At 32.8% G+C, this 24277-nt stretch overlaps 4 protein-coding genes and 2 pseudogenes across 6 annotated transcripts; 2 read left to right on the top strand and 4 right to left on the bottom strand.

Annotated features, from left to right (window-relative positions):
- The first annotated feature begins 890 nt into the window (after positions 1-890).
- On the top strand, positions 891-7798 carry Frtz (WD repeat-containing and planar cell polarity effector protein fritz). Of its 2 annotated transcripts, none has more exons than XM_076374831.1 (15): positions 891-1141; positions 1322-1451; positions 1528-1705; positions 1791-1984; positions 2116-2216; positions 2311-2425; positions 2497-2706; positions 2779-2942; positions 3007-3114; positions 3191-3333; positions 3464-3587; positions 5435-5604; positions 5674-7334; positions 7459-7591; positions 7660-7798. In XM_076374831.1, exons 1-15 carry the CDS (start codon positions 1059-1061, stop codon positions 7743-7745), a joined length of 3600 nt encoding a protein of 1199 aa, XP_076230946.1. In that variant the 5' UTR covers positions 891-1058; the 3' UTR covers positions 7746-7798. The 2 variants fall into 2 exon arrangements, with proteins under 2 accessions (XP_076230946.1, XP_076230945.1); XM_076374830.1 differs by having other exon boundaries at positions 3191-3399.
- Positions 7762-8900, bottom strand: Mrpl48 (mitochondrial ribosomal protein L48). Of its 2 annotated transcripts, none has more exons than XM_076374833.1 (4): positions 8757-8900; positions 8575-8658; positions 8307-8440; positions 7762-8238 (listed from the first exon to the last, which is right to left on the bottom strand). In XM_076374833.1, the coding sequence occupies exons 1-4, from the start codon at positions 8760-8762 to the stop codon at positions 7956-7958; spliced, it is 507 nt and encodes a 168-aa protein (XP_076230948.1). In that variant the 5' UTR covers positions 8763-8900; the 3' UTR covers positions 7762-7955. The 2 variants fall into 2 exon arrangements, with proteins under 2 accessions (XP_076230948.1, XP_076230947.1); XM_076374832.1 differs by having other exon boundaries at positions 8739-8894.
- A 7519-nt stretch (positions 8901-16419) lies between these two features.
- Positions 16420-18684, bottom strand: LOC143188742 (uncharacterized; annotated as a pseudogene).
- An 89-nt stretch (positions 18685-18773) lies between these two features.
- LOC143188740 (uncharacterized) lies at positions 18774-19272 on the bottom strand (annotated as a pseudogene).
- Positions 19273-19303: 31 nt separating this feature from the next.
- On the bottom strand, positions 19304-21709 carry LOC143188739 (uncharacterized). Its single transcript, XM_076393163.1, has 6 exons — positions 20589-21709; positions 19974-20512; positions 19785-19934; positions 19461-19712; positions 19395-19415; positions 19304-19311 (listed from the first exon to the last, which is right to left on the bottom strand). Exons 1-6 carry the CDS (start codon positions 21707-21709, stop codon positions 19304-19306), a joined length of 2091 nt encoding a protein of 696 aa, XP_076249278.1.
- A 1009-nt stretch (positions 21710-22718) lies between these two features.
- Positions 22719-23548, top strand: LOC143188738 (uncharacterized). Its single transcript, XM_076393162.1, has 2 exons — positions 22719-22825; positions 22939-23548. The coding sequence occupies exons 1-2, from the start codon at positions 22719-22721 to the stop codon at positions 23546-23548; spliced, it is 717 nt and encodes a 238-aa protein (XP_076249277.1).
- Positions 23549-24277: the final 729 nt, after the last annotated feature.

The following is a 24277-nucleotide window of genomic DNA, read 5'->3' as shown; positions in this document are numbered from 1 at the left end:
ATTCTTAACATTTATCATTGATAATTGTTGGAGTGTAAGAAATAATGTAACTGACAGCATGATTTAGCAGACCATGCTTTGGTATTTAAATTTGAATCATTAGATAGCACTTTACTATTCCACCAAAGAACCTTAGAGTGCATAATTTATTATATAACAGATATTGCAATAAAAAGAATAAAAGAGAAACCCAATTCCAATACAGGAAAAATTATATTTATGTGATTATATAGAGAGTGCATGAAACCCAAGGCTACACTAATAAATTTAAAAACTAAAGAATTAGAATATTATAAAATTGTAATCCAAATATTATAATACTTACACTTTTAGAAGAGACAGAGAAATATTCTATGGCGGCGATACAATTTAAAATATGTAATACATAATACTTTAGACTACATAATAATAGAAATTATTTGTAATTATCCATTTACGTTTCCATGCGAAATGCATAAAACAAATACTATTACTAATTGCCTTTTTTATTATATTATTATGAGAATGAGGCAATATGTAAAACAATAAAACTGCTTAGTACTACAAAAGTAAAAAGACAAAAATAAGCTAGATTTAATAGAAGTTAAATAAATTCTTAATTAAACAATAGTACTACTTGTATTATTTACTTACCTTTGCTAAAAAATTTTTATTTCATTTAATTGTGCTCTTTATTATATATTTTAACACGTCATTATTATTATATTACATTATATATTATTATTCATATTGTTATGAATAATAACATTTACGACATTATGACATGCGACGAATCGGCCCATAGTAATCAGTCTATGGTCAGTGGTAGTCCGGTGGTGGTGGAAGCGATCGAAAGAAATACCAGCGGTAAAACAGCACTCTGTAACAAAATGGTGAAGAATGAGTTTTGATCTGTGTAAACAAAGTACTGGTAGATTTTATTTTTATGTTTAAATTGTGTATTTGAATTTTATATTATAGTTATAGTAATTTTCGTATGTAGTGGGACTTAATATCCTTTATTTTAGAGTAATAAAGAATACATTTTATATAGTACTGTGACAATCTTATCTGTTATAATGTTTACATTATTTAGTGAAGTAAACTTGTGGAGTTTCGATGATAACATTAATATAAGAAATACAGATTTTGGCGCATTTAGGTAAGAAATTTGTTTTATGTAATTATATAATTTTTGTTAATATCTATATACATTAATAAAAATACATATGTTAACATTTGAGAATCTATAACTGTAGATAATAAAAATTGAGTTTCAATAAGATTCAATTTTTATGTTAAAGAGTACAAAAATGCTAGTAATATTATACTATAATTGCAGATATCACGATAAACGCATTGATAGTTTACATCAGGAAGGAAAAAAGTCATATTGTCAGAAACGTGGTATGATATATGTACCAACAAATAAAAAAGGAAATAAATTAAAAGATTCCATCAAATATTTAGAGGTAACAAATAAGTAGGAATTGATAGGAACTAAAAACATTTTTATGTTATATTTGATATCTTAAATTAATGTTATAGGATCAATTGAAAGACAATTCAGTTGTATATTGTCAGTGGTACAATGATTGTGTTTTACAATTGATGTTAACTAGTGCTCTGTTAATAAAAATACAAGTTAATATTGCTACCGGTGATATACAAAAAATAATTTTTGACAAATATCTTATAGGAAAATTATCTGATCACATATCAGATGGTAACTATTAACTAAATTTTAAGTAATTTTCAATTATGTATATTAAATAATCAGTTATTATATATCTCATTCTTTATATTTGTAGCGATAATTACTAACAGTTATATACTCTGTACTTATAATGATAATCAAGTAACTCTTATATATTTTACAAGATCAAGACGGCATATTTTTGATAAAATTAATAAACTTGAGCCGAAATTAACTACAATTGATATGTTTGGTTCTAATGGTCGCAGGTTGGATAAAAAAGTACAGAGCAATAAATGTAATGATTTGGTAAATAAATTCATATATTTAATTTTTGTGCGCATTATTACTTTTTCTAATCAGATCTACAATGCATTTTATACATAATCTACATAAAATTTATTAACTAAAAATATAGAGTAAATTTTTACATACTATAGATACTAATTTGGTGGAAATCTGCAATGAATGAAGTTTATCCATGGAGTCCTTCTGTGAAAGAACATGATCGTGCAAATATACATCTTTATCGTTTAATAGGGTACAAACGTTCTTTTTCCTATTATAATTTTATTAAATTCACACTTTCATTTCTATGGTAAATATAGTTGAATATAATATGTTCTTACTTCCAGAGCAAAGGTGGAATTAATTTGTTATATACATAGTGAATTTGATCCCTTGTGTATAATATTTGATGCATGGCATGACAATATTATTCATTCTGTAGAACAAAAGGTATCAAGAAAGGTAATAATTGTACATCAGTTAATTTTCTGATTATTTCTATTCTATTCATGTACATTCTAAGTATAACATAGGGCGAAGTAACTATAGAATGGCGTACATATGAAGTATCCCAGCAAGATAAACTTCAAAGAATAGCAGTTATTTCTGTACCTTTACCTACACATACAAGTTGCATAAAATTTTCACCTAATCAAGAATTGTTGTTACTATGTTGCATAGATGGTTCTGTAATAATTTACGATCAAATCAGAACTACTACTGCCAGTGTAAAAGCAAGTTTCGTAAGTTAAATATGTATGTAAAAACTAAAATCAATTGCTCTTCGATATGTTAATAAAATATTTATTTTTAAGATACCTACATTAGCATCATGGCATAGTGATGGAATAATATTTATCATTGGGAATGATAAGGGTCAATTCCAACATTTTGATATTTCATTATCATGTATTAAAAATCAGACATTAAGTGAAGAAGTAACACCAGCTAGTATCCTTGACTTATCTTCTTACTTCAGGTATACTTCAGATTTATTTAACAAAAAAACTGCAATTAATTTACTAATTAATATTCTATAACAGAATTCAACCAGCATTATTATGCATGGAATGGAACAAAAATAATAATCTAAATTGTTACATTAATTCACATAATTATGGAAATTCGTTATTGTTAATAATTTTTCAACGGTATGTTATAAAACATTCTTTCATATAGTAAACAAAATATATAAAAATAAGTAATGTCAATATAATATATTAATAGAGGCCCCATAGGTGTGATAAAACTGGTGGAAGGAAATTCTCTTTCTGGTGATATGATAATTAAAAGATATTTATCCCTGTCTCAAGTTGAGCAAGCAGTTTCTTTATTGCTATCTATGAATTGGGATACTCACCCTCGCGCATGTATGCAAGCATTAAACCAAATCTTGAATTATTTATTTAAATTACCATTGACACCAGAACGTGAAAGTAAGATACAATTTCATATATTGGTTAGTTATTTGTAGATGATACAAATAATCCATTGTTCCAGATTTTGTACAGCATGCACTTGGTAGTTTCCATGTACCAGTTAAGCCAATAAGTCAAGTTATTAAAGAAGAATATGGAGACGAGATAAGAGATTTGACAAGACGATATTTTCACCATTTGTTGAGGTATTACATATTTGCAGAAGAGTACAGGTTTTCGAAAATCACGGGTATCTGCAATTCGGGTCGGGTTGGGTCGGACTGATATAAATTGAGTTTAATTAGGGAAACTTTCAAAAGAATGTAAATACATATTGTAAATCAGCAGGACGCCAAAAGTATTATATGATGTGCTATACGAACTTATCTCAAAATTATCTAACTGCATATAAATCATACTCAGCAGTCATGTTAGCATCGTGATAAACGGCTTAGCACTACTATGACCTACCTTTGTTCCCTACTTTGCTTCCATTACATTACACATAAGCGTATCCTATTCCTGTTTATATCCTACCTAACACAAACAGTCGACTCGAGTTTAACAGAGTTAAGAATTACCTGTCTTGTTCACAACATACTAGTATGTACGGGTCATTCCACGCGAAATCGGGCACGTTTCGGAGCAAGTTCTTGTAATTTGCTCAAATTTGAATATGTTGTAGTCTTTAACGATATTTAAACGTACCCCAAAGGATTTTTCAAAATTTTGAAAATTGTTGATTTTACAGCTGTTTGAAGTTAAGTGCTACCTTTTTTTTAAAAAATTATAGCTATTGAACTAATAAGCGGATGGAGATGAGCTTTACGGTGCTTATAGAGAAAATATTGAAATTTGTAAAAAAAATTATTTCATTTAAAAAAAATTGTTTTTTAATCATCTTTTTTGCAATTATTTTAAACAAATGCAGGTTTTTAATATGATGCGCGATTTTAAAAATCTGAAAAAAAGGAGAATATAGTTTGATCCTTCCCCTTGATGGACAAACTTTCAAAAAGATGGACATTTTAAAATTGGCCCTGTGAAAATTGCCGAAAGTTGACGCTGCGTCGAGTCGCACTGCTGTGACGGGCGCGTCGTCGCTGGCAGCCTACTCCGCTGGAGTCGAGTCCGCTTACTAGTTCAATAGCTATAATTTTTTAAAAAAAAGCTAGCACTTAACTTCAAACAGCTGTAAAATCAACAATTTTCAAAATTTTGAAAAATCCTTTGGGGTACGTTTAAATATCGTTAAAGACTACAACATATTCAAATTTGAGCAAATTACAAGAACTTGCTCCGAAACGTGCCCGATTTCGCGTGGAATGACCCGTACGGTATGTTCCTGATCGATTTCGAATAATGAACATATAATGAAAATTTGCGGTATTCGGTTTCTGTGCCATAGACCCTACTTTTTGTGGAAATAACCCAAACTCAGACCTAATTTTTGTGAAAAATGAGAACAAATAGTTTAAAGTAGTGTTATCTGGAATATTAAAGAATACTTCTCAACGGTACGTTGTGGTCGAATTGACTAATAGGCGGTGCCTTACGCGTGGTTTTCACCGGTTTCGGCTAAATTCGATACAGTAATAGGTCTACTATAATTGCAATAAGAGTAACTGCAATTATAGCCACCTATATTAAGGCAATTTCGATAATAATAAGTGTAAAGTTTGGAAGAATGACGTAGTTGGTTATATTCAGATAGGGGAACACTTTACTTACCCCATTTACAACCATATTTCTACATTTTAGTACATATTTGACATACCAATCTGTCATCGGTTGCGAATGGGTTAACAGCGACTATAACATACCGGCAAGCGCAGATTTCTTATTTTTTGTCCCGAGTTCGTATTCTATGGCGGAAATTTTTTTCGATAAAAAAGAATTATGTCAAGTATTATAGAAATGTAGACCATGAGAATGTAAATTCCAGTTTTCGACCCAATTCAACCCTGAAATCTTAGAAAACCACACATTCTTACATATTTGAGTTTTAAAACATATTTATTGTTACATATCATATTAATTCTAAATAATATAGATATCAAATGTTTGAAAAAGCCTTTAGGCTAGCTATAGATCTCAATGATCACGATCTTTTTATGGACATACATTTTTATGCATTAATTGTAAATGATGTAACAATGGCAACTGCAGCGAAAGAAATTGCTGAACGCATACTCAGTAGATCGAGCAGTTGTACTAGTTCACGTAAGAATTGATAAAATGTTTTATGAAACATTCTGTGTTGTAGCAAATACTATGATATAACATTTTCAGATTCTACATGTTCTAGAGCATCGTGTTCGTTATGCTCAGAGTCAACAAGTGATAAAGGAGAAGAATCTTACAGTGATGAGAGTGAAAATTCCTCTAAAGAAAAATCAATTGATATAAAGGATTCTAGAAATCATAGCTGTAGCACAGAATCTAATAGTCAAATTCCTCCCTTACCAGTTCTCCATGTACATCGTCTTGAAAACCTTTTACCTACGTCATTTTCTCATGTCACGCCTAGTGAAAAACCTGACCATAATTTAATTTTAACATCTTTCAATGTACCTAGCAATACTCTTACAACTTCTATTAATCATTCATCACATCTTTCACTTTTAAATACATTTTTTGCATCTACATCATTTAGTAAACCAGTACACAAAATTCATATGAATCCAAAACCAACAGCCACAGTAACTTCTATTAATAGTTCACAATCCTTTAATATTTCTGACGACTTAATGACAACTTCATTCGGAAGTTTGTCAATAAATGATCGAAATATTACAACATGTGATCAATTTGCTGAAAATTCTGGGGATAGTGCATTGAATAAATCTATAATCAATGAAATGCAATATCCTCTAAATAGTATTTCTGATGAAGCGATAACAGCTAATTTAAGACAAGAGAATGGCTTTATGTCAACTCCTTTTAATAATCCAACACATGATTCAACTGATGTTTCTTCTGATCTATTAGGATCTTCATTAGATAATATGGATAGCAATATTATGTCAACATCTTTTAGTACACTTGCTACAAATATTCAAAATCCATATGAATGTTCTCTTAGCAACTTAATAATTAGCAAACCTAAATCTACAATTCTTTTGCCTCCCTTAAAAAATACAAAATCAACTGTTTCAATAAATAACTTCACATCTAAAACATTTTCTGATTCTGTCACATCACATGAAACACCCCGTTTTCATAGTAATTATAATAACTTTGTATCAACTTCATTTAATTTTCTTGAGAATCAAATACAAGGATCTAGTAGTAGCAATTCAAAGAACTTTAATAATGAACCACATTTTACAGAAGAAAAACAGGTTGAATTTAATATTCCTCCACCACCTTCTTTAATAAATTCATTTACAAACTACTTTCATAATCTCACTAAACGAGATCTTCCCTTATCAAGAAATACATCTAGTTTGACAGATATCGATGAATCTATCCAAAAATTTTCATCTATAAAAACGAGAAACATTACATCACACTTATTACAAAGGCAGAATTCCACGTTTAATATTTTACAAGCTCAACATAAATATAATAATATTAAACCTTCTAGATATAGACTTAATTATGATCTTGATTATATTTCATTTCATGGAAATTCTGACAATATTAATATTCATTCGACTGCTAATAACACAAAATTTAATACTTCACAGTTTTCTTCTATGTACAACATGCAAAGCAGATTTGACAATAGTCATTCAAAAACATTATTGTCACAAAGTAGTACAAATGTTAAAGTTACTAAAGAAATGAAAGTATCTTCTAATATACCACCATTACCTATTATATCTACCTCCAGTTCTAATTGTATATCCTCTTCCCCATTTCCCACTTTTACGAATGCGATAATAACAAATGAGAAACCAAAAGTCAAATTTTCAGATACTGTAACACATATATTAGTACCTGGTACAGTAAGTATACATATGTATAGGCGTAAAATGTTTAACTATTAGACTGTAATTTATATGAAGCAATAAATTAAGTATAATTACTTTTATTATGTCACTATTTTCATCAAATCAATGGTTTTTACAGAGTCAATCGCAGAATCAGAAATGCTCTACAGTCACACAAGTACACTTGACAGACCCTAAACGGGAACTTGCAGAAAGTCTTCCATTATGTCTTGGTAATGAAGATTACCTAAAAGACTTCCAACCACTTTCAAGTATGTAATACAGATTCGTAAATAAAATTAATTTCCAATAAATAATTAATAAATCTTATGGTTTGCAGAAGATGATATTAATGATAAAGTAAAAGAGCCTTTAAAACAAGAAGATAGTTCTAAAATAAAAGTTGTTCACTTTGGGCTTTTATAAAGATACAAGATTGCAATGAAATCATAGTATTTTAATGAAGACTGGATTTTCATACATTTAAATTGATTCATGAGAATATGTATACACACCTTTTGTATATAATTTTTATACAATAAAAATTATTTTTGTTATGACATTAAATAACTTATCTATTGTAGTACATATTTTTATCACTCAAATGTTTCAATTTTCATACATAAAAATCTTATATTATTTCTTCTTCATATTATCCAATTCAGATTTGAGATCAAGTAATTCCTTATCTGGTATGTAACGTTTCTTCTGTATTTCAGGATCATACATATTTATATGTAAAGATATTCCTTCTGGTAAAGTTGCTTCTAATATTCTAATGAAAATAGGGCACTTTATAGCTGATATATTCGACACCTGCATATCTCTTTCATACAATTTGAGATTATATTCAGACTCGACTACTGAACTTCGTGTCTTATATTTCTTTATCTTAAATTCTTGATGAGGAAATGCAAAACTATGAAAATAAATACATATTATCATTAAAATATAAAACAATAAGTCTGAAACAAATTATAACATTACCCGCCTTCAACATCAATATCCATTACATCTGTAAGTTTAGAAATAAAAGCTTGATAACTTTCAAGCAACGGGAATACATATCCCCTAATTTGTATATTTAATGTTGGATAAAGAGGAACTTCGGTTTTTTTCACCTATAATATTTAGAATGACAGTATAATAATGTACAATACAAAATAAAACTTGTTTACTTCATATACTTTCAAGCAATGATAAATATAGGAATGAGCTTAAACAAGGGAATACTATGAATATATTGTATACTAACCTGTAAATAAGGTGGCATATATATGGTGTAATACCTGAAAGTTTTATTTGTTAATGCATGATGGCTACGGCTACACATTATAACCTGTACATATAATATTATTGCATTGTAATTGATTGTATTGATCAACATAACTTTTAGCTAATTAAAAGAAATTTGTTTACTTGTCTAATTCTATTTACCGCCATTTAATATTAAGTAAAATTAAAACTTGAAAATTGATATTCAATGTTCCAGTACAAATAGCTTTAATGTTTATCATATGTAACTTCGACTATCGTTTATTCAACTTGAATGCAGCAGATTCCAGTAACAGTACTGAATAGCAGAACAGCATTGATCAGGATTCACACAGAGGTGTAAGTTGCGAAGATTTTCAACTGCAGCGCCATCGGCGGTAGAATGAGGAAGTTTTGGTAGTTTTCATTCAGTTCATACTCTATTCAGTGATGCTAAAGCTAATGGCCGGAGTATTCAGTGTTGTGTGACAACGTGTGACACTAACTTCAAGGCGCGAAGTTTAAATTGAATGTAATAGAGAAGGCGTCAAAGGTGAAGTTGGAATAAGTTTATATGCTTGAAACCAGTTATAAACATTACTCTACAGAATATTTCAGAGTAAAGAATAAATCAATATCTCCTTAGAAACACTTATTTAAACATTCAAATCTCCCCATTTTCCCCTTCTCTAAGGAATTATATCCAGCGCCAAGATGTAAAAGACTCGAAAGCTAGAAATCGATAAATGCTGATGATAGTTTTAACGAATTGGAGTTTATTAATTATAATATAATTATGTAATTGGTTCCTTGTTACTAAGATACCAAAAATTAACAAACATGTATTGGATTTAGCGAGAAACTATTTTGGTACGCTCTCTTCGCCCCAGTCCTTTGAACGAATAAAACGTGTTTTCTCTTGGTTCAAATATAACAGTTTAGTTTGAGTTTAAAATTGTTTCATTTCTTTACGAGCAGAGTGCTTTAGCGCTCCACGGGCACGAACCCTTCCCGGGTTCAAATGAAAATCCCTGAAGGCCACGCAACAAGCTCAAGCGAGTGCAACGAGCAGAGGAAATAAAGAGAACTCCACTTAAGACCAAGTGTACAGTAATTTTCCGTGCCCCTAGAATCGCGTCACGTAGGCCAGAACCAACACTACAAACGTTAAAAAATTTATCAAGTGAAAAAAAATGCAGAAGAAACCCCAATTAATATCTATTTTCAGTATTGGCGTTTTTTAAGCCTTAAACGCTGCAATTTAGCTGCTTTTAAGCACAACTAGCCTAGGCTTAAATGTTTAAGAACTTTACTAGGAAGAAAAAATAGGTAAAGAAAACTCTAAGGGGGTTAGACACTGAGCTACAGCCGACTCTAGTACTAGCCGTGCTGAACAACGTGGCAACACCGTTCGTGTGAGGATCGGGTTCGGGCTGTGCTGCCAGACTGAGGACGCAAATCTTGAGAATTACCCCCTCCACTACGCATACTAACGCACGGGCCGCGTATCCGTGAGCTCGGCACTTCGGACAGCTTCGGGCAGCTTCGAGAGGTCGAGAGAAGAAGGTGGATCGTGATGCGCACTGTCTCATTCTATGAAATATTTACATCCTAATCGCTAGCAAGCGGCAAGCGGCACGCACCTTGCGCGAGCTTTCCGATTGCCCGGATATTTTCAGTTTCCAACTTAGAAAAATATTCTAATGAAAAAAAATTTCGAAAATTTTTTTCTGCAGAAAAACTCATTTTAAGACCCTCTGATTACGTTTTAACTAATAAAAAAAGAACTTGTTTTTAAAAACCGCATATGTTTATTAACCCAATTACATTCAAACGACTGAATGAATTTCAATGAAACTTTATATCTAAATTTTATATTCACATCTCAAGATCTTATTAGATTTAGAGCAAAATCGATGCATGCATTATGATACTTACCTCTTATAATTATATTTATATTACACATATATTTTTTACTATTAGGTGGGAAGATAAAGATTTTCATTTGTAAAGTTAACGTAACGCGATTTAGTCTGAAAAACACTGCTTTTATCGAATTAACCCTTTCTAGTTCAGAATTAAATTTGCTATCAACCATTTGTAGAAATTGTAGACACAATTGGCCACAATTTTGTTGATTGTAGTGTTGATGAGGTGTGTAATTATATTCAATTTTCACGACATCTTTCTGAAGATAATCTATTAATTCTTTAGATGGTCGAAGGTTGCCAAAACTATCAAAATATATAGCTCGATGTGCTCTCTTTGCGTAAGCTACCCAATGTGTGCCAGGTCCTTCGGCATTGTCCTTTATGATACCACTCTCATTTCGATGTACGCCATTTGATGGTAAAGCATTGCGCATATGAACACCTCTAAAGAATGGAATATGTATACATTTGGCGAGTTCCCTTAATTGTACATCAGTTGTTACGCCTATGGTCATACTTAGCGCCTTTTTGACGTTTTTTTTTTTCTTATTCGACCACCTAACAATGGTAAAATAGGTAAAATACCACTACGTTTTGCAATTGGGAGTATCCGCTTTCTTTTTGTTCCAGTCTTATTTTTACATTTATTTTTTGTTTTCATTCCCATTCCAAGTTTCGTCTTAGTTTTCATAGCAGCCCAAACTGCTGCAGCTGCAGCTTTTTCACTCAGAGTCGAATCTCTTGCAGTGATACGTTTTTGCGCTTTGTCAGCGAGTATATCGTCAGCTGTATGTCTCTCACCTAGATTGTTACTATGCGAATATGCAATATCGTGCTCACGACATGCAGCATCCAAGGGATTGATGCCTGAATCACCTCTTGATAATCGCTTCGAAAGATGAGTTCCTGGACCACAAAATTGATATCCAGGAATATGCAATTCAATGGGAAGAGCGTTTATTGCTCGATTCAAAAACCCACTACCAGCTTTTACTTTTGCCGAAGACATTCACTACAGTCTTTAATCAGTGGTGCTGGACCATCAATATGTGTTTGCTGCCAAGGACGATTGTAGTGTTCCAAACACCGGCGATATTCTTGAACCTCCTTATCAGCTTTTATACATTCCGGGAGCTTATCCCACAAATTGTCAATATATGTACCAAACTTGTGCAATAAAATATTCTTTGGTATATATTTCAACTGTTCAGAGGTTAAATCATGAATGTTAATGTCATCTGATATGATGAGAAACATTTCGACTACTGAACAAATTTTAATTTGATGCATGCATATATAAGAGCGACATGAATGCGTATGTATCAGAATCTTGAAAACATGCGGTTCGTGAGACAACCAATGATTATACGTGTAAAAAATTTCGACAATAGAATTCAAATAATTGGCAAGAACATGGAATGCAGACATGGTAATATGTTACCAAACACTATACGTGGGATTATTTGTGGTCCATCCAATTGTGGGAAGACCAATGTGTTAATAAGTTTATTAGAAAGCCCTTATGGTGTACGATTTGAGAATGTCTATGGGTATTCAAAGTCCCTGCAGCAGCCGAAATATCAGTATTTGGAGAATTTATTGGCATCGAAAGATGAAATTGGTTATTTTAAATTTTCAAATAATTGTGATGTTATTTCACCAGAGGAATCGCTTCCAAATTCAATTTTTATTTTTGATGACGTAGCATGTGACAAACAAGATACGATAAGAGAGTATTTTGCAATGGGGAGACATTCAAAGGTAGACTGTTTCTATCTCTGTCAAACGTATGCAAAAATTCCCAAACATCTTATACGAGATAATGCGAATCTATTGATTTTGTTTAAACAGGATGGCACTAACTTAAAACATGTATATAATGATCATGTAAATACAGACATGTCTTTTGATGGTTTTAAAGCATTGTGTCATAGTTGTTGGCAACATAAGTATGGTTTTGTTATGATTGATAAGGATAGCTCGATGTCTAATGGACGTTACAGGAGAGGATTTAATGAATTTGCAATACCATAATACAATCAATTGTTAATTGTCACGCCGTGTGAGAACAACGTTTCTGTTCAAACAATGATTGATAGTCAAGATATTAAGGACCGTGAGAGAATTGCAAAGGAAATAGGTAACACAAGTGAATCAATTCGAAAAAAATATCGAGCTTTGAAAACAGGCAAGATGGATGAAGATGCTGCATTGAACAGATATTTTAAACCACTTGTCGATCCCTTGAAACAGATTGTGGAAAATACTTCTACAATGGACGCTGATGAACAGATTGTGAAAAATGTCTCTGCAATGGACGCTGATGAATCATTGTTATCAAGTTCGAATACTAAATTGAATAATACAGTAACACCTGTACAATTAAAAGTGAATAATATAAAACGGAAATATTCATCGGATAAATCATTCATGACCTCTACACCAATTCAATCGAAACGAAAAAATGTTATACGAACCAAGTCATCGATTTCTTCTATATCAGTAGATCCGGTGGTACAATCACCGACTATCGATGATGATGTTTTTGAAACTACTAATGAATCGATTCTAACATCAGCTAGACAGCAGCTACAGACATCTGAAGGTCGAGAAACACTTCATAGCTATTTTGGCCCATTCGGTATCAAATACATGGGTGCACTTTTAAGTAGTGATAAAAATACGGCCATAGATTATGTATATGGTGTACATTTCCAAGATAATGATGCAATGCTTGGTGACAAACAATTCAATATAGACAAGGATGACAATATATTTATAGATGGTGTAAAATACATTGGTACACCAGGTTTATATGAATTAATTTTTATGAGAATTCCTGACGATGCAGTGTACACTGATACTGATAAGCAAAAATATAAGAGCATATTGATGGCAACCAATGCACACAAGCGTGATCATAACTCTCAAAGCCCCATAATGGGTAACAAAGGTTACAAATATAAACATATAATTGCTCCTTTACTTGCGCATACAATTAAGAGCCGAACAGGTAGATGATTTGAACTTACTACACCAAATGTCATAACAGTTAACAAGCAGATACCAAATGCTATGACAGTAAACAATAACCAAATCGATTACAGTAATGTTGCGGACGAGAGCCGTTTCGTCTACACGGACGAGAGCCGTGGTTTATCCCCACTACCTCGTTTGATACGTGCCGCTGAGAAACCAATTCTTGGAACCATCGCGTTCGAGCTCGACGCCCGAGAACAGGGGCGTCATAAAAAACAACGATAGCATTAGGGATTTAAATAGGAAAAATTGAAGTTTCTTATTCGCAAACGGATTTTCACGCAAGTAACACTAATCGATTCCTTGTGCTCTCCCGATTAAAATGATGTCAAACACGACATGATTCCGATTATTTTTAACAAAGATACATAAAACTTGGTTTGTAGAACGAAAGGTCATGCTCGTAAACAGACCCGGGCGCGACTCTCGTCCGCGAGTGGTAGTCGATTTTAAGCACGACCAGTCCCGAGCGCTGCTCTCGTCCGTGAATGGTAGTCGATTCTAAGGCACGACTAGACCCGAGCGCGACTCTCGCTCGCGAGTGGTAGTCGATTCGACGAACGCGGCTCTCGTCGTAGGGCTAACTCCCTATTATGTATTCCCTCATATTTTTGTGTTTAATTATTTAATGACTGAAATTATTAAGAAAATGAAAGCGTAATACAAAAAGTATGTATATAAGTTCCGTTTTAAATGTTTAGAAATTTTTATTTTTTTATTTTTAATATCTTCTTTCCGACATCGATTAAATATAATATACATAAATTCTGTTTATGTCATTTTTAGCTCGTAAAGAACTGATAGAAAAGTAACTTTGACGATTCTCCGTAACCGTCGCAGGGTTCCAACGTTTATTATTTAAATATCTTTATTATAAATAATAGGAATCATGTCGTATTTGACATCATTTTTATCGGGAGAGCACAAGGAATCGATTGGTGTTACTTACGTGAAAATCTGTTTGCAAATAAGGAACTTCAATTTTTCTTATTAAATCCCTAATGCTATCCTTGTCTTTTCTGACGTCATTGATTTCGGGCATCGAGCTCGAGCGAGACCCTTTTTTTTGCTTCCCCGGTCCTGTACCAATTATCTCGGCGACCGAGAGCAAAGGAAGCCGAATCGACTACCAGTCGCGGACGAGAGTCGCGACCAGACCCGAGAGCGGCTCTCGTCCGCAACATTACTGTATATACATTGGGATGATCCAAATGAATTAGTAGATCGCCTGCGTTTGTTAGAAGCATCGCGTCAAGCGGGTAACAATTCACATGACAACGAGTTTCTATCGATTATCGAAGAACTTCGCTAAGCAGGTCTCATTATAAATTAAACTGCAAGCTGATAATTGATTTATTCACAACGAAATGTCAATCAATAAGTTTGGGGTATCACTTAGAAAGTATGAGACCTCACCAGTAGAGTACTATAAATGGAGTAGCATGTTTCGAAATTATATACGCGATAATGCGCTCTGCATGATTGGATCCAACATTAATGCAAAATACTGCAAAATTCGAAATGTTGCACAGCCAGAGGTCAACACAGATGCAGTCAATAAACAGTACTTGGAACAATGCATATCAATCTTAAAGATTCAACAGCAGGAATTTGAGAAAAAGTTGAGCACATTTCAAAGCAATGTGATAACAATACAGAATAATGTTCAACAGATACAGCAGGAATTTGAACAAAGATTGGCTACATTTCAGAACAATTTAATAATACTGCAAAATGATGTTCGACAAGTATTGCAAGTATTAAACCCTCATTCTCAAGAGGAAGATTATATAACAAACCATAGTAGTAACAACAATGTACAAATCAATGAAATCTAAGGAAAAGCATAGCCTCGAAAAGCAACAGCTTGTAAAGGAGTTGCATGCGTCAGCTCGAAGAAATTTCCTCCGCAGACGTGTTATCGTACATGGATATGATGATCTGTGGCAAGCTGATATGGTTGAGATGCGTCCATACTCACGATTCAATGAAGGTTATCATTACATACTCACAGTTATAGATGCGCTAAGCAAATATGCATGGGTTGTACCACTCAAAATAAAAAATGGTTTCGAAGTAGCCAAAGCATTCGCAAAAATAATTCGAGATCGATGTCCAAAAAATTTACAAACCGATCAAGGAAAAGAATTTTACAATGCAGATGTGCAGAGATTCTTAAAAAAACATAATATTAATCACTATTCAACATATTCAGTGATGAAGGCATCCATCGTGGAACGTTTTAATCGTACTTTAAAACATCATATGTGGAAACTGTTTACACTCAATGGAACATATAGATGGATCGATGCATTACCAAGTCTTGTGGCTGAATACAATATGCGAAAACATAGAACTATTGGAATGCGGCTATGTGATGTTACCCCAACAATTGCAAATAAGCTTTTGAACACAGTATATAACAATATAAAGATTGCTGCTCCATCGAGATTCAAGGTTGGTGACTCTGTACGCATCAGCAAATACAAAACCGTTTTCGACAAAGGATATACACCAAATTGGACAGCTAAAGTGTTCAAGATAATCAAAGTACAGATAACTAATCCTGTAACTTATCTGCTACAAGATTCATGCGGAAAACCTATTGCGGGAGGATTTTATGAACATGAATTACAGCGCGTTATCAACCCCGATGTGTATTTAGTGGAAAAAGTATTGCGTAAGAGGGATGATAAAGTATATGTTAAATGGTTAGGATTTGATAATTCACACAACTCATGGATACATAAAAATAATGTATTGTAAACATAAAAAGATGTTTTTACTACAATATTAATATAAAAAACAAAACAAAAATGCAAATAAATCAATTTTCATAAAATAATTTCAATCTATTATTGTGAAACTTCTATCCGTTACAATGTTATTTTATAATGCCCCCAAGGTAGTGTATCATTTGAATCAGCTATAATATATCGCTTATCATCATATGGACTGAGAGCAATTTTCATTTCTGTTATAGTATACAGGGTGTCCCAAAACTATGGGACAAGCCGAGACATGCATATTCTTCATGCAAATAGAAATCGAAAAGTCCTGTACCGTTTTGCAATCTGGAGCTTCATTTTCGAGATATCGGTGATTGAAATTCAGGTATTGGACTTCCGGGGCGCGCTGTTCAAATCCCAGTCAGCCGAACGTGTGACCACACACACGCGAGTTCAAACGGGAGAAGCACGCGTCGGTGAACATACACACGCGTATACTGCTGATATTACAGATGTTGAGGCACTTCCATGGTATGAACTGAACAGTTACTTAACTTTTTCACTAATTGTAAGTCATAATTCACCTAATGCAAGCATCATATCGTAGTACTCTTCGTTGGAGAACATTGTTTAACGTTCGAGTTTTTAATTCGACGTAAGTTCAAAACACTAATCTTAGTACACTACAACTTAGAAAATAACGCACTAAAACCTACACAATGACACACACTAAAATCCACACACTACTTTAAACTAAAGTCTAAACAATAATTAAGGGTAAAAACTAGATAATAACTAAGCTAATAGTTAGTTGGACACCAATAATGTCTGTCCTCAGAAATCTTTTTACGATGCTCTCGGTTTCGCTCAAAGAATGATTCTGACTGTTAGAATCCGCATGTTAACAGATCAAGTCAAGGGGATACCTCGAAAGAACATTATTGGTTCCTTTAACACTTAAGAAAGCTGGAAAATGAACGAAGATTGGTTGAGAAACTTGAAAAGAGCAGGCAGAGAAATGGTAAAAATACAGCATAGAAAGTATTAGCTGTTTGTGTGGAAAATTTACGACGGTGCCAAGTGTCTTGGTTGATAGAATCTAAGAAGGGTACGAGCGAGGTAAAGACCCACTTATCTCACGACATGCAGTTATTTCTTCTCGAGGAGTGTCTGGAAAATATCAGCTTGCTTCATTTGGAAAAGCACCCCAAAAGGACACCTTTTAAGAGTTCAGACGTCTTCGTTCTGAACAATAAGCTATTTTTTTTTAATCTGTACGTTACTCCGGCGCGTCGGCGGCTAGTACACGTGGTGACCAGATTCTTATGTTACCCCTGTCCACTGCCGAGGGACAATAGGCGCGTGTACAGTCGACAGCCAGATACAGCGATTTCGGTAAAACAGCAGGATATCGGTTCTTCACACTTCTACAGCCAGCCAGGACGTACTTGGAGTTTTTACAAAATGAGTTGCCTTTGCTCTTGGAACATTTATTATGACTTACAATTAGTGAAAAAGTTAAGTAACTGTTCAGTTCATACCATGGAAGTGCATTAACATCTGTAACATCAGCAGTATACGCGTGTGTATGTTCACCGACGCGTGCTTCTCGCGTTCGAACTCGCGTGTGTGTGGTCACACGTTCGGCTGACTGGGATTTGAACAGCGCGCCCCGGAAGTCCAATACCTGAATTTCAATCACCGATATCTCGAAGATGAAGCTCCAGATTGCAAAACGGTACAGGACTTTTCGATTTCTATTTGCATGAAAAATATGCATGTCTCGGCTTGTCCCATAGTTTTGGGACACCCTGTATACCTTATGCAATTTAGACCTTATGCATGACTGACGACGAGTTATTTCAAATGCATCATCTAAACAATGTTTGTAATCATCGAAATTTATCATTTACCAAACACTTTCAGAGCATACATCTTTGCTCTAAGTCCAATGAATTCAGTCATTATTGAACCATTGTTTTCATCTTTCATCAAACCAGGCACTTTCTTATTGACAAGCGGTGTACCATATACATTGTCTATTGGATAATCGCTGGTGTCGAATCTATGGATATCACGTTTCATCATCTCATAAACATCTTCACACTGAATATAATAAATTAAACTGTCTGTGTCGGTATACATAATTTTACAATTTCGTTGGTATAATGGATACATATAATCGTAGTGGAATTTGTACAAACATGTTTTTGATATGTCTAGAATGGCCATACCAACGTAAATTGGTTTATTGAATTTGACCATAAGTTTACGCAACTCAATTGCAATTAAATTTTCTGAGAAAATACTTCTGCTATGAAAGTTAGGTTTTGAGATCATTGCCTCTACACCAAATCTTCCATCCCATTTTGTCAGAAGTTTTACATCAACATGATTTCGAACATTTTCCATTGTTTTACCAAATACTGTATTGTTCATTAATTTATACAAATTTTTTTCAAAATCATTTGATGCATGTGTTCGAAATTGAGTATTGAGTTCTATATAATCGCGAAGCCATGGTGATTGATTAAATTGGAGAATGCGGTGTATCTTTGTAATGCGGAGACCATGATGAATACACTGTTGTAAGTTGCGATAATGTATAACGTAACGCTCCTTATCGTATAATGTAGCCAATAACTTATCCTGTTTTTTACCAGGGGGTTTGGCACGTGTTGGACAAAACGGTAGATCAGCATGATCATCATGTAGATGTTGTGGATATTCTATATCAACTTCAAGAATATAACCTATCGATGAATCAATTACAATTGAAGATACATCAAAATTTTCAACACTATCGATCCATTGAAATCCTGCATATGGTAATGGTTGACACATTGCCCATCCATATAAATTGTTTATATCAAAGTACATGAGATACGATGATGATTTCAATGGATCATAGGATGACATATACTTATTATTGGCTTACGCATATCTCCCAGAACATTGACTGAAGCCACCACGTATACCCCGCTCGATAAACAAAACCATATCGATGTCAGTGAGCAATTCAAAATTAACTTTAGTATGCTTTAACATAGCATCCCATGTAAAACCAGGTAATGTGTAATAGTGAGCTGGATCTAGACCATAACTATTGATACAACTTTCACGGAAATTTTCAAAAATATCTGCTAATAATAAAATATCTGTTTTTAAATACAAATCGCTGTATTCACCTAAAGTTTTAATCTCGAAAGAATGCCATATGTTCTCAGCGTGTGCGTAATCGCTTTCGGATACTATTTCATCAGTCAGCGAACTATAAAAAGATTCCCGCGATGGTAAACACGAATCTTCTAATTTCTCAAAGCAATCAATGTATTCATATGGAAAGACACCCTTTCGCGTCAGTAAATCAAATTTTTCTTTGGATAACATTTGAAAATTAGAGTATAAAATTTTTAGCTTATCTTTACTGAGAAAAGACGCTAATTTATCAAGACTAGTATTTAAAAATTTATACGAATCGATAAATCGTAATTTTATATAATTTCGACAACCTAATTCTTCTTCTGTTACATCTTTTACATGTTTTGTAAACGAAATATACTTTTCTTTGGTTATAGGTAGTAAATCAATGTAACCTTCAAATGCGTTAGCTAATTCCATGATGATAAAATGCGAATCATATCCAGATAAATTGTGAAAGACTATCGGGATATGGAATGAATTTTTATAATTTATATTACAATCAACATGTGCAGGACCTCTATAGCGCCCTGTTAAATGACAATGATCTCGCACACGTGTTTCGTTGATATCGAATGGTTTCTCACAAATATGGCAATGTATAGCATTGTGAAATTCACCCCACTGCTCTTTCGTTAGGTGCACCATAGAGATATCATTAGATAATATAGATTTAACAGTCTGTGCTAAATTCTTTAATTCCTGAATAAACCATGAAACGCAGTCTATATCGCGACGATATTGATATGATGATAATGATGTATCATAAGAACAATGCACACAATATCCAATACTGAATACCCTATGATGTTGATATGCATGCGATATACATTCATCTTCAACACTATCCTTAATTTTTTCTAAAACACACTCGAGGTCTGCATAAACCACAAACGGAACCCGATCCTTTCTGCAATAATTGTTAAATTTGAGCCATTTATCGTCCTCGCTGGGTAGCAGAACAGTGCATTTATTCATATTCTGACAATCATTCTGATGAGCATCTAACCTTTCACGGGAATTGAAGAAGTGTAAGCATCTGTAAGAGTATTCATATATAATCTTTTATTCTTCATAAAATTAAAATCTTAATGTTCTTACACGTTTATACATACCGATCACAAATGAACTTCTTTTCTTTATGTTTGCTTAATTGTGTGCCAACAAGTCGAGACAAATTTTTTATCCATGCAAAGTGTCCTATGCCATCATTCTCTATGTGCAACAAATTCACATGTCTATCCCTCTTCTGATTAGTGAGATGTAATGGAACGATGATTTGCTTCAGATCCTTCTTTGTTTTCTTGATGTTTTCTTCGATGCTGAATACATTCACAGAGATATTATTCAGCGTTTCAAACTTTTTAATATCATTCATGGATATTGGAAATTCGATATTTTTAAAATTAAGCACTGTTCTATAATATGGGTATGAACTTTGCTGAGATGTATCCTGTTTAGCTGGATACAAAGCGGCTACCACAGCCCATGCGAAACATGCAACGTCATAGGATTTTACAGAAATTACTGCTTTTTTAAGTAGTATTTCTCGCGGTAGCTTGAAATGACATCCAACATGCATCGGATTATACTTGTTTAAATTGATTATTAAATTCAGTATTCGTGACAATGCCCATCCACTATCACGTTCCTGAAATTCTTCCAACAATGTTATTGTACATTCAACAATACATCGTTTATACCACTCTTCAAGATCTGATGCGCGACATAATTCACAGTTTTTGGTATTTAAGCTTTTCCTTTCACATTTATCACCTGCTATAAATTCCCCATTAAATATCGTATTCACTTTAAGTGTAGTGTGCTTCACCAATGCATGTCTTACATGTAAAAGCACTATACTTCTCGCACCATGAAGGAAATTACGTGGATCGATATAATTTAAGTTTATCACAACACCTGTCAATACACAATTTTCGAATGCAGTTTCTAATTCACACCACAAGAGACCATTGTTTGAATGTCCTGCACCTGCATATATGAAACGAGTACGCGTCACTAGTTTAAAACTTTCAAATTGTGCAATTCGAGCAATCAGAGATTGTTGAGTACCAATTGATAATCGGGGGCGTTTCTTTACTCGACAATATTGTTCCAATGACTCAAGATATTCGTTGCAACGTTCTTCCCATGCAGTGTATTCATCCAGACAATTCAAACGAACGGCTTGTTCCCGCAATTCGTGCTCAGTAAGAACAAATTCATCCATGTCCATGATTTGTTAACTCTTGAAAGTAACAGCACATTACACACAAATCTTTTATTTTTACTTTTATATATTCTGATCACAGTTTAAACTGGTGTCATATGTCGCAATCACGTTGCATCTGTTTGTTCATATAAAATTTCTGATGATTTTAGATTATGCTGACATTATGCTGACGAGAAGTCACATGCAATTCGAGAAACTAAATAAATCATATAATATATTACAAATGCATTTTAAAAATTATTTAAGCAAAAAAAGAAAAAATGTATTTTTTTTAGAAATTATTTTAACACTTACTGTATCAGTATAAATACAATGCTTACATCTTCTTTTCATGTATTATGCAATGGTTATAAATACAATGCAGATGTATGACTAAACAGCTGTTATTGAATCAAACATTCATTTATACAATTTATAAGAACATAAATACTAAACATAAATTTTTTTCATATTACATTATGCGATTGCAAGTGATATATAGATGTATTGCTAATCAATTACGACGAAATATTAGACATCTATTATACAATTTGGCTAAATGTATAATTATAATTGATGTAGAACATATTGACGAATAGTTGTGATGGTAAAGTAAGGGAAGGGGAGACTGAATTCAATGGGTGTGGCAATGGTGGTGGTGGTGGTGGTGGTGGTGGTGGTGGTGGTGGCGGTGGGGGGGGGATCGTTCGCGCTCCATGTGTGATACGAATCAGAGTAGGAAGTTTCCCCCTCCCAATTGATGTGATGAGCCATTCACATAGCTCATAACAACAAATAGAAGTGGAAGGAGTAAAGCATATTTGCGATGGTCGGAAGCCAACTGAAAACATTTCTTACGGGAACTTGCCTGAGTTATTCGTTAAATGTTGTGCTAAAATATAAAGTTCAATCTGTAAACTTCGTGTCACACGTGTGAGTTAATTGTGTTTGAAATATTTTGAACCGAAAAATTGTATTAACTACTATTAATTGTATACCTGAATACAGTTTTTATAAATAGAATTAAATCAAAATGTGTTCTCAATATTATGAAGAAAATAATGAATCTGTGTCTTATACTCCAATCAACGAATCAACCAAAGATAATGCATCGTCTCCTAAGAAAATTAAATATGTGAAGTATGTATTAATCTTACTCTTTATCTTAAATATATATTTAATATATATATATATATATATATATATATATTAAATTTATATGTATCTTATAAAAAAAAATTGATTTCTTCTAGTTCTAATTCTACTTTCAAACCGTCACACCCACGCCCTGTTCGTATCTTGGGAAGAAGGTACCCGCTGACATCAACATCCTATAAATATTTAGAAATTGGAATCGCAGTTGGACCCATATCAACCGTTGAAATTATTCTTGGTGATAATCGGGGCACTCAACTTCTATTACCTGCACCAATATGGGATGCACTCATTGAAAAACGTGCAGAAATTAAAGAATGTGTTCTATCCGTGAGTTCAGATTCCCCACCAATATGGATTGAAGAATTTGTAATAGAATTTACCAAAATTCATAATGTTAAGCTTATAAAATTTAGTCTAGCTAATATCTCCTTATATTACACTATAGAAACGTTGAATAATTTATTCAATCATGTAAAATGTATTAATCTTATGCGGTCACAACTATTTGAAAATACACATCGTATTAATATTCAGTTTATAAATTTTGTAAATGTTTTGAAACAAAATGGTGTCACACCAAAAACGAACTTGTCATGTATTGCTAATATGATATGTAACAGTAAATATTTCGACGACGATTCTTTGATTGATTGTGAACTACTAGCGTGTGCTTTAAATATTCTTGTCTACACTGCTAATATTTAATACTGTATAAAATTCTATTGTGATTTTATGCATTTAAATAATATTAAAAAACATTTAATAAAAATTAACATTAAATTTTAATTTCATGTATTTAATTACCTATCACATTCTACCTTCCCACTTCATGCTTACATTTCTATCAATCAATTCGTAATAAGTGGAACTAATATATATAATTTTTTTAAATTTTATTATATTTTAAATAACTAATTTCATGTACTTAATAACATTTTTTTTTTAAAATATTTTAAATCCATTTATTGAAAAATGGAATAATTTCATACATGCATACAATCTATCATTCTTCTTCTTCTTCTCCCCAATCGATATAATAATAATCCATTCCAAATAATCTTCTTAGCCTCCAAACGTCTGCATCTTCCCCCTTAATCCACAACAAATGTAAAATTAAATCTCTCTGGCATCTCCATCGATAACTACTGATAGCTCTTCGATAATTTAAATTGATGTAGCCTGTAACTGGGGGATATGGCTTCTTCTGTAAGATTAAAAATAAAAAGAGTGTTAAAACATCACATCACGTAAGTTCGCTCAAAATTTGAAAAAGACGTGGATGTTTATACATACCAAGTATGTAAAATGTTCAAATTTACTGACACTAATCATTTTTTTCTTTTCTCCACAAACACTATAAATGGTAAAAACAATAAATTAATGTTATGTAAAAAAAAAGAAATAAATAAAAATAAAAATAAAAATAAAAATATT

The sequence above is a fragment of the Calliopsis andreniformis genome, chromosome 3, assembly GCF_051401765.1.
Source record: "Calliopsis andreniformis isolate RMS-2024a chromosome 3, iyCalAndr_principal, whole genome shotgun sequence".
Lineage (NCBI taxonomy): Eukaryota > Metazoa > Arthropoda > Insecta > Hymenoptera > Andrenidae > Calliopsis > Calliopsis andreniformis.
The sequence above is the reverse complement of the archived record's forward strand: the minus strand, read 5'-3'. Positions and strand labels throughout refer to the sequence as shown.

What these genes read in the sequence shown, in the direction of transcription:
- Frtz (XM_076374830.1), top strand. Translation starts at nt 1,059, where the DNA reads ATGTTTACATTATTTAGTGAAGTAAACTTGTGGAGTTTCGATGATAAC. An exon ending in GCAATAAATGTAATGATTTG is followed by an intron (nt 1,985 to 2,115) that starts GTAAATAAATTC and finishes TACATACTATAG; the next exon opens with ATACTAATTTGGTGGAAATC. An exon ending in TTGTTAATAATTTTTCAACG is followed by an intron (nt 3,115 to 3,190) that starts GTATGTTATAAA and finishes ATATATTAATAG; the next exon opens with AGGCCCCATAGGTGTGATAA.
- Mrpl48 (XM_076374832.1), bottom strand. Translation starts at nt 8,762, where the DNA reads ATGGCGGTAAATAGAATTAGACAA. An exon ending in CGGTAAATAGAATTAGACAA is followed by an intron (nt 8,659 to 8,738) that starts GTAAACAAATTT and finishes TTATATGTACAG; the next exon opens with GTTATAATGTGTAGCCGTAG. An exon ending in ATATGCCACCTTATTTACAG is followed by an intron (nt 8,441 to 8,574) that starts GTTAGTATACAA and finishes TAAATATTATAG; the next exon opens with GTGAAAAAAACCGAAGTTCC.
- LOC143188739 (XM_076393163.1), bottom strand. Translation starts at nt 21,709, where the DNA reads ATGGACATGGATGAATTTGTTCTTACTGAGCACGAATTGCGGGAACAA. An exon ending in AGGTCCTGCACATGTTGATT is followed by an intron (nt 19,935 to 19,973) that starts GTAATATAAATT and finishes ATATCCCGATAG; the next exon opens with TCTTTCACAATTTATCTGGA. An exon ending in TGTAACAGAAGAAGAATTAG is followed by an intron (nt 19,713 to 19,784) that starts GTTGTCGAAATT and finishes TTGATAAATTAG; the next exon opens with CGTCTTTTCTCAGTAAAGAT.
- LOC143188738 (XM_076393162.1), top strand. Translation starts at nt 22,719, where the DNA reads ATGTGTTCTCAATATTATGAAGAAAATAATGAATCTGTGTCTTATACT. An exon ending in AAGAAAATTAAATATGTGAA is followed by an intron (nt 22,826 to 22,938) that starts GTATGTATTAAT and finishes GATTTCTTCTAG; the next exon opens with TTCTAATTCTACTTTCAAAC.